The 17252-nt window shown below is 42.6% G+C and overlaps 1 protein-coding gene across 1 annotated transcript in view; it reads right to left on the bottom strand.

Annotated features, from left to right (window-relative positions):
* LOC148146519 (putative G protein-coupled receptor 139) overlaps positions 1-1968 on the bottom strand; it is a 113733-nt gene extending 111765 nt beyond the window's left edge. Inside the window, exon 1 of the mRNA XM_087998670.1 lies at positions 1836-1968. Coding sequence (XP_087854796.1) covers positions 1836-1968 — 133 coding nt within the window. The remainder of the gene's footprint in view (positions 1-1835) is intronic.
* Positions 1969-17252: the final 15284 nt, after the last annotated feature.

The raw sequence follows: 17252 nt of genomic DNA, 5'->3' as shown, positions 1-17252 counted from the left end.
GCATGCCCTTCAGGAAAGGAAATCTACAATCTTCAGCTGATCGGGCTTACATGTAACTCCAGACACACAGAAATGTGGTTAACTCTCAATTGCAATTTGAAATAGCCAAGCCAGCCACTCAGTTATATCAGAAATTCAAAGCCTCAAAGAAATTAAACCGCATGGACCTCAGCACTGAATACTTACAGCCCATGGACTGCAGTGGGTCAGGAAGGCAGCTCACCAAAACTTTCTCAAGGACAATGAGGAAAGGGAATTAAATGTTGGCCCAGCATCCCATTCATGAATAAAGGAAGATGATCCCACTCAGGGAAGAGAGAAAAACAGACATAAATAACTTTAAACAGGAACTTTGACATATACCTTACATGTTCATATTTATCAGTAATATGGGAACAGGAGAAACATAAGTAAGGTTTAATTTCATTTTTTATTTCCATCCCAGCTGATCATCAACAATCCCTTTGTTTGCTTCTTTCTCTCTATCTCTGTCTTTCTCCATCTATTCAACTCAGTCCTTCTCCCCTTCATAACAGATGTCGGTGTCACCAACATCAATCACGCTATTTCCCAACTGTGTTCACTTCTGATGTACGGTCATTAGAATCGAATTGCCAATTCTATTTTTCTCTCGACTCGATGTGGCAGATGGGCTGCCACACCTGCTCAGTTTGTCTGGCACTTTCTCGTTCGTTATTGTTTCTGATCTGTTGCATCATTCTTTGCTTTCTTTAACCTTTAATTTTTTTATTACTTGGAATGTCTGCATCGGGGACAGGGGCAGAATTTTCTGGATTAGTGATGCTCGAAGAGCACAGCAGTTCAGGCAGCATCCGAGGACAGGCAAAATCGACGTTTCAGGCAAAAGCCCTTCATCAGGAATAAAGGCAGAGAGCCTGAAGCGTGGAGAGATAAACTAGAGGAAGGTGGGGCTGGTGAGAGAGGAGCATCGAGTACAATAGGTCAGTGGGGGAGGAGATGAAGGTGATAGGTCATGGAGGAGAGGGTGGAGTGGATAGGTGGAAAGGAGCTGGGCAGGTCGGGAAAGTCCGGACAAGTCAAGGAGGCAGTATTTGTTGACCTAATCAAATGTCATTTTCTGCGAGGTCATTCTTTCAGGCAGTACAGAACCAAGCACATTGCTGTGGGTCTCACATCAATCTTAAGCCAGACCAGATAATAACACAAGATCTATTTACCAAAGGACATCAGTGAAATAGATAAACATATAGACAAAATGCTGGAAGTGTTATGGTTGTTATTTCCAATTCCTGTCTTTTGTATTTACTTTCTGACATCGTTTGTGGTAGGACGTGGAACAGTGTCTTTCTGTGTAATAACCTGTGCATCTGAATTACATTTCTTCCGACATTATTGCTCTGAGAGACTGTTCGTGTCATTAAGTTATTTTAGAGACAAGAACAAAGTTGTGATCGAAATATTTGCAACTGAAAGAGTGCTTAGAGGAGAAGTGGAACCATAAACGTCTGAATTTTATCAAAGCATAGATAATGGTTTATTAAGCGTCAGTTTGAAGCCAAGATATAAACTCGGCATATAATCGAGCTGGTAGTGGATAGGTTTTGTGATGGATCGAATAACGAGACATAAATGAATTTCATTTATTTAAATTCGGTATTGTAGACAGTCTCGTTCTCCGATGTTCGTGAGGGTGGGGGTGTGGGCGGTTCTGAAATTTGTGGGTAATTAATGGAAGTTGCATTTGAAACTGAAGACAATAGTTTTCGTCTTTGTCAAATATAGATAACAGAAATAGCAACGAAGTTCGCCATGTTTGAAGAGATTAATAAATGGATAGAGATGAAGACACTTACCAGGAATACCAACAATAGCGAGGATAGGATAGTAACCCGCCTGGATAATCAGCAGTGCACCATTTATCCGATCTGATAATGTTGACCAAGACCAGGAAAAATAGAAAAGACCATCGGATAAACTCCTGTCCATTGTTGCAGCATTCCAGTCTAATGTTCTCAGATTCTGATCCATTAATGGCTCATTCCAGACTGTTCTCAGATGTTTAAATCTCCTTTTTCTGTCTCTGCAGCTGTGTCCCTTTGAGCGTCGGAGTTGATGCATCTGCTGCTACAATGGCATAAACCATTGCAAGAGGTCCCTTACTAATAGGAGACGGAAAACATCCAGTGACACAACTAGGATCCATGGAGACTGGCATCACTCACAGTCACTGAACAAACAGCTCCATTCAACCCCTTTCAGTATGGTTCCTTCAGTTCACAAAAACTACTGGACTGGGTTGAATGTTTGCACCGTTGGCTATTGGTCGCATCTCCCATCACCCATTGCTCTCGTGAAGTTAGTATTGAGGGAGAATGATGCATGTTTTCTTATCGCAGGCTAGATGATTCTGCTGCGTTGTCCGTTTGCAATACTGTAACCTGCTGAACCTCCCACCACCACCACCCTCAAAAACCACAATCTACATGCTGTTACCGTGCAGATCTCTCCTCGACTAGATCAGGCACCAGCCAATATATTTACAGTGGATGTATTTGCAGTCCAATGCATAGGAAATGTGAATTTGCCTGGGCATTCCTTTAATTGGTCTCATAAAGCAATTTTGTACATTCAACATTCAATGTGGTTCATCACTTTTTAAAATATAAACTCACAAACACCTTAACACACTTTATTAAGCAGAAGTTTCTTCACATTGTCCTCATGGTAGCATCATGCCAGGGTTTAGTCTGGTGAAACCTCTTTGCTGATTAAACCTGTACACAATACATCTAACAGTCTCTCAACAAAACACTACCATTGGGAAAGATACATTTACTCTGGTACTTTAATCATTTTGCATGAACAGCCACATATCATTTACTTCCTGCTGCGTAAAAATTCTGTTTGTGACTTATGGCCAAGCACATTCAGGTCTGTTTCAACAACAGCACTTCCCAACCTCTCACTATTTAATGAACATAAATGTGAATGATGATATTTGGTGTTCATTTCCGAAATATTTTAGATCTTGCGAAGAGCTATTGCCCAAACACTGATCCTTCTGATACCCCAAAGCCTTCACTCCAGATAATTATAATACTCTCTTCATTCTCTCGATTATCCAACTTTTAATATATTCGGTGGATTCCACATCTACCTAACATTCTCTATTCACCTGTATTCAACCATGACAAACGTCTGCTGAAAATTAAAATACTTAATTTCCACTGGTTCTCAATTGTCGATGTCACAACGGACAACCTCCACAATATCCAGCAGGTTTATCAAAGATCAAGATCATTTCCCCTTCCTGAGTCTAGATTGACTCGACTGCATCATGTCATTATTTTCCAAGTGTCGAGTTGTCACATTCCTTACAAAGGTTAAAATGTTTTTCTCACAGCTTACATCAAGCTAACCACTGTTTAGTTTGCTGTTTGCTCTCTCCGTCCTGTTTTAAACATTTAGGTTTACAATCGCTGCTTTCCAGTCCGGAGGATCCTTTCCAGAATCTAACCAGCTTTGAAGAATAATCAGTAATTCTTTCAGTAGCTTTGCTGCCACTCCTCAATACTCTGGGATGGAGCTCATCAGTTGCAGCAATATACCAACCTTAAATTCAATGAGGTTTTGAAAGACGTTCCTTTTATTAATTCTAATTTCCTGCTGTTTCCCATTTTCACCAGTCACTCTGTTCCCTTGTATTTCTGGAAGTGTCTTTCTGTACCTTCCTCAGGGAGATGGACACAATATATTGCTCTCAGGGGACAGATGGGTTCTGTCAGCCAGTGAATATATCGGAGGAGTGCATTCCGGTGATGATGGATATGTTACTCACTCCTGCCTGGAAAGTTCCAGAATGAATCCAGTTTAATTCATGGTGAGCATCAGCACAGTCCTGTCACTGGTATGTGAGGCTGCACAGTATACTGAAGGAGGGGACACAGCTCAGTGACCACCTCAATTTTGAAACAAACTGGCTTCATACCTGACACCTGGTCCAGCTTAGACAAATGTCCCGGGAAATCCCAGGAGAGATAATGCACTGTCCTGCACCTCCCTATTTATAGAGCTTCCCTTCTGTGGAGCCTCATCTCCATTTGTTTACCAAGGACCCAGACACTATGTAAATGCAGTGTATAGAGTGGGGTCACCAGACCCCGCAGCTGACAATACAAACCCGAGATAAGCATCGACAGAAACTCCACTAATTTTCCAATGACAGGATCAAATCAATTTCCCACACGGAACGTGCACGCGCTCAGTGTTGAAAATCATTTCCAATCCTGAGTTTCTCTTCCTGGATGAGAAAGCCGTTGCATCTCTGCACAGTCCAACAGTAAGAGTTCCTCTCTCCAAAGAAGCAGTTGACAATGTAACATTACCTTTCTCTATATCTCAGCAACTATAAGGGCAGCACCAGCATTGCTAATGGATTTGATCATCACACTCAGAGAAGAGAGATACAGGGAACCTAACTCACTTTAAACAGGGACAAATCTAAATGGACGCGACAATCAGGAATATGGGAAAACGGGGAAACGTGAGAATAACTTGCCATTCTGCTTTCCTTTCAGTTCATCATCAGCACTCCCTTTGTTCACTTTTCATTTCATTTTCTCTCTCTTTTACTGGCCATTTCTCCATCCATTCAATTTAAACATGGCCCCACCTCTCTCTCCAACCCAACCATCCATGATACAAGGATAAATAATATTATGTCCCAGTTTGCTTTCAGTTGTGAGGCAGGGTCTCTGGACTCAAACCGTTATCTGTATTTCTCCTGACAGAGGCTGCCATACCTTCGAGACTCTCCAACACTTGCAGACGCTGGAGAATTTTATTTTCGATCTCTAGCACTCATCGTTCCTTGTTTTAATTCACCTTTCATGCTGTTGTTTCTCCGAATGCCAGCATCACGGGCAAGGGCAGCATTTGTTGTCCATCACTAATTGTCTGTGACTACACGGCCATTAGTCAAGACAAAATGGAGCCAACAATGTTTTTGTGGGTCTGAAGTCACACTGAGTTCAGACTGGGTAATAATATTCAGCTTCTTTAGCAAAGATGATCAGTGAAATAATAAAAATAAATATTCACGGTTTCTGAGTGAAATTGCCTAGTCCGTATTCCCTAGTTCCTGCCAAAGAGAGATGGTGGGTAAATCAGTTTAACTACAAACAATCAAAAGGACTTTGGGGACAAAATCGAAAGGGAGATTGAGCGACAATTTCCAGTAAGATCACAGGATTCAGAATGCTGAAATGAAGACATTTCGACAGCATCCTGCAACATGAACCAGTATTCCTAGGAATGATAGGTGAAGGGGATATTGGCGTCAATAAAGATGAGCAAGAGTTTTAGATGAACATTTCTTCTGCAACTTTGTAACTGGGTGTGAGGTCAGCAGAGTTTTCGACTCATTGGGCTGAATCTAACAATAGTTTGTCTCAGTGACATTTTTATTGAGTGTGACAGAGGGATTGTCTGTACGAGACTGAACTAGTTTCATGGTGCTATCTTATCGAACTCACCTCATTAACTACCCACTCAATCTCATAGTGTTAGTCGCATTCAATGCCACCCCGATTCTCCAACCCAACATGGCTGGAGGGACTCACCATCGCACTGATGTCCCTGGCTATTCTATGATCACTGACACTGATGACACCTTTCAAAGGCCAATAGGCACACTGTTGTATTTCCTCAGTTTGGAGCCACCCTGCACAGTTGACCCCGAGTATGGCAGGTAAGGGGAACAAACGGTACAGTTTTAAAACAGTGGTAGAGAGGTCCTAGTGGATGGGCTAGAACGGGGGATCCATTCTTTTCCCAGAGGAGGCCTGAGCATGGTCTGAGCTCACCACCCAGATCAGTACAGTATCTGCGGTCTCTCTCTCTTTCTCTCTCTCTCTCTCTCTCTCTCTCTCTCTCTCTCTCTGTCTCTCTCTCTCTCTCTCACACACACACACACACACACTCTTTGAATATGGAACATTCCAGATAGTGTTCCAAAGAATTCCCATTTTCAGGTGCAGGGACTTGCAGTCATTCAACCCCCTGGGTTCCTGCATAAAAATGCACTTATTTTATATGCAATCACAATTAGTAATTCTGGCTATTTCACTTTGTCTCACTTTGTTGTATTCAGCCAAACACTGTTTCGAAACACTTGTCCCGTTATGAAACACAATTTTGAGCAGAGAACGTTTTATCCTCAGCTATTATCTTGACCGTTATCAGAATTGTACCATTTTCTTTGTTATGAAAGTTTCTCTTGCCCGTTGCCTGTGCTTGTTTCTATCTGTAACAGTTACACTGTCTCCCACGCAGTTGGCTGGACGGCTGGTTTGTGATGTAGAGGAGGCTAGCAGCGCAGGTTCAATTCCCCCATACTGACAGAGGTTACCATGAAGGGGCCATTGTCTCAACAATGAGCAATCGAGCATGGCCAATCCACTCTAAGTTGCACATCTTTGTACTCTGGGAGGAAGCTGGAGCATTGGGAGGGAACCCACAGAGATACGCGAAGAATGTTGAAACTCACCTGAGGTTGGAACCCAGCTACTTGGGTGATGTGCGGCCTCAGTGCGAACCACATATCCATCATACTCCTCAGTTAGTTCTGTTAATTACATGTAGCTGAATGAAGAAATCCAACTGGCTTGTTCTGATAACTGAACCTGACCCAGTCTTAGACCTTTATCATTGGCCATATCGTCAACCTGTTTACATTTAAAATTTGTTGTGAGCAGTGGAGGAGTGGGACTAGAAATGGAAACAGTGACACCCTTCAACCTCAGTCAGAACCGCAGTAAGGAGAAATTCACAAAGTGGGAACTCATTCAAGTAGCAATTCTCTCACCCAGAAGATTGGGAGGGCTGAATCTTCATTTTATATCGAGGCTGACTTTGTCTGATTTTCCAGAGACAGGTGAATCAGGGATCATTGTGAAATCAGAGAAAAGTGCAGCTGGGAACACAATGAGATGAGCCATGACCTTATTGACTGGTGGAATAGTGTCAAAGTGCCGAATGGCCCAGTCGTGTCCGTCAGCCCTATGTTGGTGTAGTTTGGCAAATGTATTAGAAAGTCCAGGCTGTGTCAGGCAGTGACCCTCTCCCCCAATCCCTCTTTTCAGGCTTCTCCTCTCTGTAACTTCTGCTCCTTATGTAGGTCATGTTACAGGCCCAGATTCGCATTGAATACAGCCCCCATGTCCCACACAAGGTCAACTCACACAAATCCTGTGCTGTCTCTGAATGCAACATTTTTCATCATGATTTCCAGGAAAATAATCAATTATTTTCCAAAAACATAAATAAGAACGTAAGAAATAGGAACCTGCGTTGTCATTCAATAAGAACATGGCTGATCTACTCCATGGCTCAACTCCATTTTCCTGCTAACCCCTTGCGTCCTCAACTCTCTGAAATGTCACAAATGAATCCACCCCTCTGTAAATACAATCAGTGACCCAGCCTCCCCAACTCTCGGGGTTAGGAAATTCCAGCCATTCACTACCTTCTGAAAGAAGACATTTCTTTACATCTCAGTTTGAAATCGATATTCCTTATTCTGTATCTACATCCCTGACTTCGAGACTCTGTTCTGGTGTGGAATCACATTCTCAACACCGACCTTGTCATGCCCCGTCTGTATCTTATCCGTTTCAGTAATGACACTCTCATTCATTTAAACCACAATGCGTAATCGCCTCAGCATTTTTGATGTATTCAATAATTCAATCCTTTCATCCCAAGAACCAGTCTATGAACCAACATTTCTGTGTCAACATGCTGACGTTACTTTTCATATACAGGAACAGTCTAATCCGTTGTACTACTCCTATTTTGGGAGTCCTCTCCATTTCATAACAGCCTGCCTTTTGGTTGTCAGTGTCATCCTCAAATTCGAATGTATATTGCACTCAGCTCCCGCCGTCAGGAGCTGAGTGCAGCTCTTGTAAGCAGCTCTTGCCATCGGACTGATATTTGTGGTACTCCAGTAGGTACATTTTTTTTCATAAAGATCGATGAATCATGACTCTCCGATTTGTAAGTGTTTACCAAGTGTCATCCCATGCTATTGCATTATCCGTCAGACTATGAGCTTCTGTCTTGTGTAAGAACCTTTATTTTGTGATACCTTGTGGAAAATCTCTGGAAAGCCTCATGTCTACCAGTCCCCCTTTATCAAGGCCACTTGTCACACTCTCATGGATTTCCAGAAAAGTTTTGCATGATTTTACAGGCAAAATGTAGTTCGCCTTTAACAAGACCATGCTGACTCTGTGTGAAGCTTTTCTAAATGCTCTGCAGTCCCTTCCTTAATAACAGACTTTCACAGATTCCCAGCAATAATGGTTAGGCTAAGTGTTTCATGCTTTGAAGACAGGCGCCACATTGGAGGGTCTCCAGTTTCACTGGATCATTCCTTTAATCCAGAGAGCTGTGGAATATTTCACACAGTGCCACCAGTCACTCTGTGACCACTTCTTTTAAAACCAGCTCTGAATTGTTGATGATCTGCTTAGCCTTGGTCTAATCTGTTTGAGAATTGCCTTGTTCCTTCTGTTAGAGACAGCTCAAGATTTTCCCTGCTGTTACCATTTTGCTTATACCATTGAAATATTTACAGCACGTTTACCTGTGAGGAACGATGTAAAATACAGGTGTAAATTATCTGTCTGTTCCCTGTATCCAGTTCCCCAGTCACACCCTTCAAATATCCTCAATATACTTCCCTGACTTCCTTTTTATCAAAGATCACGCACACACACACACCTCTTTAACTCTTCTTACATACCTGGAAAAGCTCGTACTGCTTGTTTTTATATTTCTTGCCAATTTACTTACATCACATCTTTTCTTCCCTTTTCTTCGCTTTCTATATTCATACAGTCATATCGCATACAAGCACAATCTTTGTTCCAATTTGTCCATGCCGGCCAGGTTTTCCAAACTAAACTAGTCCCATCTCATTCCATAAACACGTCACCGACTGTGCATAAAACAGTTCCCTCTTCCTCGCTTTTAAGTCTTACCTCTTCCACCATAAGCCTATAGCTCTCTGATTTGATTTTCCTAGCCTGTGGAAAAGACCTCGGCTTTTCACCCTGCCCAAACCTCCCTTTATTTTGTAAATTACTATAATGTCACCCCTCAACCTCCTACAAACCATCTGATTCTAACTTCAATAACAAGCACTTAAAGATCAGCACTGTAAATTTGAAACAATGTTAAAAGTGACAGGTAAACAATGCTCAGCCCAAACTTCATTCTCTTATTTGTTTCCTTCTTTATGTTACAATACTAAGGCAGCATGAATATCTTACTAGTGCCAATAAGCCGTCAAGCACCTGAATTCCTTTGCCTGACGGCAGTGATGTCGACAGTAAAAATGTATCTCTGGCCAGATCTATATAATACAACATGTTCTACAGGGAAATGGAATTAACATGGATGAACACTTTGGTGGCATGGACCACTTTGGTCCAAAGGGCCTGTATCCAAGCTGCAGGACTCCATGATTCTAATATTCTAACAACCATTTCGTGTCTACCACTCCGTGTTCAAACATTCGATATTGTATGCAGGCGCCGTGTATAATGCAGTATATTAACGTCTCTAGTCCTCAGAGCAAAGTTATTAATGAGTTCTTCTGACCACACAACAACAAATCCAAAATAACCTGCTCCCTTGTTTGAGTCACAACATACTCTTCAACCAACCTGTTATACGCTTAAGGAATTTATTTTTCACAACATTAGTAGCTACTTAGTTAACGCAGTTTAGATGCAATTTGAGATCATGTAATAATACTGCAGCACCCATAATATTTGCATCTCTAATTTACAGAGCATATAATGCAAAGAATTTGCACAAGAGCAAATAATACACTAATACACTAATGCTTGCTTCTTCTTCCTATTTGTAAGATCCACCCAAACTGATTCTGTGGAATCTGATGGATAGGGTCAGGGGTGTTATTAGTGATAGACGTGAACAAGACATTCGGAGAGGGTCACCTCGACACTGATATAGTCTGAAGAAATGATCAGCATCACAGGACAAGCATCAATATCCTCCCCACTCTGTCAGGTTAACTTTCAACGTACTCTCACTGCGCCCTCACACTCACTACCTGTTATAGCCCCTACAACCTAACAAGGCTCATACCCTATCTCCAAATAAGCCTCAGGCACTACCACTCTCACTATTGAATTCAGCACCTACCACCCCACCCCCCCACTCCGCGCGTTCTCTCTCCCTCCACTATATTCCCAACACTAATAAGACTGCATGGATACAACACTGTGGACTGACTCCCTCCGGATACCTCACCATTCCCCCTCCCCCTCCACCTAATCCAGCATTAACAGCAGGGACACACACTCCCACCACTACTCCCTCACCCCCCTTTCTGTCATTCCAGGAGAAACGGACTGTAATAGGAGAGAAAGGGCCAGCCAGATGGTGAAGCACCCGATATCTGTTCCCGCCTCCACACCCCCTCCCCAACCATGTGGGGAGGATCCTGGTATGAGCCAGAGAGGACCGGGAGGTGTCGTATGGAGATTCCTCCACATCCATGTCCCTCGAACTGAGTAAAAAAAACAATGTTCAGTGAATGGCAATTCGCACTTTAACCATTCTGTCTGTTCTCACAATTTTCTCCCTCCCAAAACAACAAATATCTCATTGCAGAGAGATACAGACACTAAAATATTCAGAGACATATGTAACCACGCCAATATACTGACACTCACAGTACATATATGGAGGTGGACCCGCACACGAGTAGTGGCATACGGAGACATAGACAGTCGCCCCCAAATAGACACAAGCACAAGTAAAACGCACAGGCTAATACACAGATGAACAGATGTCAACACATAAATACACAACACACAGACACATGAACAAACACACACAAGTGCACATATGGACGCACAGAGACACAGACACTAGTGCTTATGAAACAGAGATAGATAGGTTTTTGATGAATAAGCATGTCAAGAGTTACAGAGAGTAGTCAGGAGAATGGAGTTGAGAAATCTCTAAGCCACTATTTAATGGCATTCAGAGTCGATGGGCCTAATGTCCTAATTCTGCGTTTTTAATGCCCGTGTGGTCTCATGCTATCAGTTATTATCTTCCTGGGACACGAGCAGAGAATGAGGTTAATACATATTTGATTGAAAAAAGTCAGTGGTCCTATTGGACAGGTTTAGAGGGCTGAATGGTTTATGTCTATGCCTAATTATTCTGTCCTTCTGTTTCAAAAGAGGTGGAGATTTCATGTTAGGTTAACACAGTTTAAAATAACAGGTCCCACACTGAAATAAGGTCGCCCCTTTCACTTTAGTGTTGTACTATCTGTAGGGTCCTCATCCCCAGGGAGCAGTGAAGACTCAGTTTTTGAAGATATTCAAGGCTGAGCTCGAGTGATTTTTGCTGGACAGGAGAGTCAATGTTTATTGGGAACAGGCAGGAGACGGATGGTCAAACACAATCGGTTCAGTCATGAGCATTCTGACTGATGTCGCCGAATGGCCAACTGCTGTCCCTACCCCATGTGTTGTTCCCTCAATCCACCCTCGAGGCTGTTACAGAGAAATGCTGCTATCCCGACGTCCTGTCTTGTTCTCGTAATCCACGCTCGATGCTGATACAGAGATATACTGCTGCCCCACCCCATGTGTCGTTACCTCAAGCCACCCTTCAATGTGGTTACAGAAATATACTGCTGGCCCTACCCAATGTGTTGTTCCCTCAGTCCACCCTCGATTCTGTTACATTGATATACTGCTGCCATTATCCCATGCATTGTGCCCTCCATCCACCCCTCGAAGCTGTTTACAGAGATAGGGGACTAGTCATTATCGTTACCATGAGACTGGAGGAGACCATTCTGCCTATTTAATGAGTTATAGAGGAAAATAGAACGAATCCTTTTAGCTCATTGAGTACATTTTACTGCACAGGACGTCATGTGGACATCTGAGCTGCTACACAGGAAGCTGTTGCTAACAGGAAATAGAGAGTAGAGATAAATGTTTATTTTCACATTACAAAGCTGTAACTGGTGGAGTGCCTCAGAGATCACTATGGGATCATCAACCATCAATATCTGCATCAAAGATCTGGAGGAAGGGACTGAATATATCAAAGCCCAATTAGCTTAAACACCAAGCTGGTCATCCAGTATGTCATCAAAAGGAGGTCGTGTGTCATCAATGTGATATAGGCAAATGGAGATTCGTGAGCAAACCTTCACCAGATATAGCATAATGTGAGTTGTCCATTTTGGATGGAAGGATAAAACAATGGTAAACAATTTAAGTGGAGAGAGATAGCAGAACTCTGTGATATAGACAGCATTCATGATCCTGGTACACGCATCATATGCAGTTACTCTGCACTTACTGTTTGTGATTTGGAAGCTAAGTGGAATGATTGCGTTTCTGGCAAAAGGTACCAGGTTTCATCAGGAATGTTTTACTGCATCTGTACTGGTAAAAGTGAGGAGTGCAGTTGCTGAAGATCAGAGTCGAACAGTGTGAGGCTGGAAAAGCACAGCCAATCAGGCAGCATCCGAGGAGCAGGAGAATTGGCGTCACGGGTATAAGTCCTTCATCAGGACTGTGCCCAAAACATCGAGTTTCCTGTTCGTAGGGTGCTGCCTGACCTGTTGTGCTTTTCCAGCATCACATTTTCCGAGTCTACTTCTGTACAGGGCGTAGCTAAGACCACATCTGACACATTATGTGCAGTTTTGATCCCTTAACGTAAAAAAAAAAGTTTTAGAAGCTTATCAACAATGTTTTGGTCACACCTTCCTGGAATAAAGGCCTTTTGTTCTGAAACATTATCAGTTTTGGACTTGGATGAGAAATCATTTTGAAGCATACACGATTTTGAGAAAAATCAGCTGGATGCATATTTTCTCTTCTCAGGGAGACAAAAACTGTGGAATAAATTTTAAGAATAAAATGTATTGATTTTAGCACAGATATTATAAAGATATCAAACGATTTTTTAAAAATTAAGCATATGCGTACCAACATATCATCAAATTATAAAACAGGAATTTTCTCCTTTGCTAATGAAAGGCACTGTGTATAAGAACAGCAATGATGCACTTGCATATCGTCCATTCTGATCCATTCCAGAGAATGTTCACGACGAGCGGACGCGGTCCAGTTTGGTGTTCAGTTGACATGATTGCATGTTTCAACACAGAGAGGCAGAACAATGTTCCCTGCCTGAGAAGCAGCAGCCGATTGATCCCTCTATCTTCTTTTGTTCCACCCGACAACAGTAAATTTCTGACTCACCTCTACCTGATGAGTCGTGGAGAATCCCTGATGAGAGATTCATTGGAATCTCCCTAACGTCTGAAGCAAAGGGCATTCAGTTAACTGCAACTATTCTGGCAGAAATCACATCACAAGTAGCTTGTCTCTGCAAAATGGGTGGCATGGCAGCTCAGTGGTTAGCACTGCTACCTCACAGCACCAGGGTCCCAGGTTTGATTCCAGCCTCGGGCGACTGTCTCTGTGGAGTTTGCATATTCTCCCCGTGTCTGCGTGGGTTTACTCCGGTTTCCTCCCACAGGTCCAAAAATATGCAGATCAGGTGATTTAGCCATGCTGAAATGCCCATAGTGTTTGGTGCATTGGCCAGAGGGAAATGGCACTTGGTGGGTTACTTTTCGGTGGGTCGGTGTCGACTTGTTGGGCCGAAGGGCCTGTTTCCACACTGTAGGGAATCTAATCTAATAACTTCAGTGGACGGAATAGCATTTGGGACAGTCTTTCATCTATCCACTTGTTATGAGTTCAACTATTATGAAACTCTGGAAAGCTTTCATGTTTCTGTTTTGTCTTAAGTTGTGTGTGTGTATTTCACATTTTTCTAGAAAATGAGCCAGGCTGACATTTATATCATTAGCCATATCACTAAACTTTGAAATTTGTTGTAAACAGTGGAGCAGTGTGACTGCAAAAGGAAACACTGACCCTGCAACATTGATTGGACCACGAATGACAAATTCTAAAAGGGCTGTTCAAGTGAGAAGTGAACTTCCCCAGACGTTTGTGGTGCCTGGATGTTTACATTTATTCAAAGTTATGCCTGTTAAATATTTGATAGACAATTGAATGTCGGACAATAGTACACGTACAGAAGAAGTACTGCTGTGACCACAATCAGATCAGATATGATCTTAGTGCGTGGCAGAGCAAAGACAAAGTGCCGAATGGCCCACTCCTACTCCTCAGTCCGATGTTCCTATATTCCATTCAGCCCCTCACAGCTCCTGCACAGGATTGGATGGAGGCCACTTGCTGGAAATACCTGGTTAACAGTAATACAGGATCTCCTTCTGTCCCTTATAATTGTCACACACAGTTTGGCGTGGGTTCATAAATGTTAATTCAAAACCAAGGCTGGGCTCAAAAGACTCCTCTGGTCTATTTATAGAGTGTCTCCTCTCTGCAACTTGTGCTTCATTTGTTGGTTATGGTGCAGACCCAGATTCACTGTGAATACAGTCACCATTCCTCACCCAGAGATGACTCATAAAATGCTTTGCTCTCTCTAACTGTAACGTCTAAAAACGGAATGTTCGGTAAAATTACCACCATTAACTTTTTAATTACAGAATATCAGAACATAAGGAACAGAATCGGATGTTAATTTGGAATGTCAGGCCTGCCGTGCCATTGTATAAGATTATCGATGATCCATTGTTATCAATTCTGCTTTATTTCCCAATACTTCACATCCCTCAATTCTATGTCAGGTGAAAAACCCACCGATCTCTTCTGTAAATACTTTCAGTGACCTAGCTCCCCGAACTCTCTCGACCAGATAATTCCTGACATTCACTATCCTCTGTGAGAAGGTTACAGTCCCCAACCATGCACTATAATCTATTTGTATGTTCTAAAGAGGTGAACACAGCAGCTCATGTAAGAGTGACAGACCCTGATATCAAGGCCGCAGTTGACTCAAGCTGGTATAAAGAATCGTTGACTAAATTAAATTTAATAGGAATCAGCCTCAATCTCTCCACTGGGGGGTCAGAGGAAGATGTTCATGTTTGGGGGACATCAATCCTTTCAGTGCCGGGACATCCCTACAGGAGATCCTCAGGGTAGCTTCCTCGACACAATCATCTTCAGCTGCATCAGCAATGTCCTTCCCCATCATTACAATCGAAATGGGGATGATCACTGAAGATCACACAATATTCAGAACATTTTCCCCCCTTAGCTCCTGAAGCAGTCTGTGTCCATGTGCAGCAAGACCCGGACAGCTATCCAGTTTGTGCCATTAAAGTATCGGTAACATTCCCGGAACAGCACGGCCAGACACTACACATTTCCACAATTAAAAGACGAGCATCTCAAGTGGGTTACACACGAATATGAGCTAGCATTCAGCCCATCGAAACTACTGAACGGGAAGAGTCGCAGTACATTCAATACTCAAGCCTGTTACAATACTCAGCACATCGAACTGTTGAAGCAGGAACAGGTGGAGCCCAAACAGTCTCTCGAAACTGTTAGACGTGACCAGGAAGAGGCCATTCAGTCTTGCAAAGGCTTATACAGGAACAGGAGGATATCACTGATGGTCCAATATGGAAAATCACAGGAGCAGATCATGATGTTCATCGTGGTTCCATTGTCTGTGGAACATGTGCTACTTTAACGTGGTTTGCTGGCAGTGAAGAGGGAAGCGAGCTGTTTTCTGTCAAGTCTCAAGGAGACATCTTGCATCTCCGAAAAGGCAGACCCACAATCTCCGTGAGGGTCAGAAGCTGGTGGGAATAGTTAACTGTTTTAGATTGAAGGTATTGTGGCTGAGGTTGGGATTGTGGATAATATGATGTTCAGTGCAGGATCACACACCAAATGCACTGCATTAATATGTGGAGTTTTTATTCGAATTCTGGATTTCCTGCTCTCTCATTGATATGGGGAGTGTGGGTGGTTGGGGAGGGGGGGGGAGTAATGTTCTCAGAGCTACTAAAAGTATCTAGAATTTCATAAACTTAGTAAATAAAGAAGCCTTGGGATGTATCACCGTATCAGTGTCTGTTTCGAACATCATGTGAGATTATCCATCCCCCTGAAGGTCTAATTCAATCCCATCTTATTCTCTCACAGTGCGACTCACTCCTCATGGTACCATCATCCCAGAGATTAGTTTGGTGGAACTCCTTTGCACTCTCTCTTTGGTAAGGAGATCATTCCTTATAAAGGAGAGAAAATCTGTGGACAATATCCCAAATACTGTCTCAACAACACTCTCAGGGATGATCATAATAATTACTTTCCCTCACTTCACTGTCTCCATTTCTAGCTTATGGCGTAAAATGCATCATTCTCTATATATTGCCACTGATGCGAAATTTACAACTTTCTTACATCTGTATGGTAGTGTCAATAAAACCAGCACCAGAGGTGCCGATCGAGATGGACATCACTCCCGGGGACAGACGCAATGAGATGGAATACACCTAAAATAAGGAATTGTCGCCTACTTGATGGAAATGAGCAGTAGGATTATGGGAAACAGGAAGCAGAAGGGAGTTATCTTTAATTTTGTTCTTTTTCACGAGGCATATGAAGCCCTGGTCAGACCAGCATGTTATCCCTATCTTGAACTGAGTGGCTGGTCCAGCTGTTCCAGTGGACATTAAAGAGTAAACCACATTGCTGTGGGTTTGCAGTTACAAGGAGACCTGACCAAGGAAGGATAACCCATTTTCTTCTCTAAAGGCCATAGTGCAAGCAGATGGGCTTCTGTTTATTACAAATAATGATGGTTTCTTGTAAATTCCATCAATTTGCTTCATGAGACATCAACAGATTATTATTCTGTGCCTCTACATGAAGAGTCAATGAATTGGGTACCACGCACTATCTTCCTGTCTGACAGATTCTGTGGAGAGAACAAGTTAAACATCTCAAGTACAATTCTTTTCGCATGGACATGTGGTTAGAAGGTACTTGAAACAGATGAATCCAGATTTCATAGCGGCACGAATAAAGAGGTTTATTCAGAAGTTGCACTGAGGCTGACGATTAGACCGGGACATCACAATGGTGGTGCTGGGCAGGATTGGTGAGTGGGGAAGATATAGAAATGTAGATCTGCGCAGGGCTAGAAGGATAATGGAGTTTGAGAACAGTCTGGTTCCTTCTCGTATATCAATGAGCTATTTATAAATAGTAATTTGCTTGATAGAA

The sequence above is a fragment of the Chiloscyllium plagiosum genome, unplaced genomic scaffold (genome assembly GCF_037043375.1).
Source record: "Chiloscyllium plagiosum isolate Xiang-an unplaced genomic scaffold, Cpla_swu_hap1 HiC_scaffold_21, whole genome shotgun sequence".
Classification (NCBI taxonomy): Eukaryota; Metazoa; Chordata; class Chondrichthyes; order Orectolobiformes; family Hemiscylliidae; genus Chiloscyllium; species Chiloscyllium plagiosum.
This window is presented reverse-complemented; position numbering and strand designations above follow the sequence as displayed.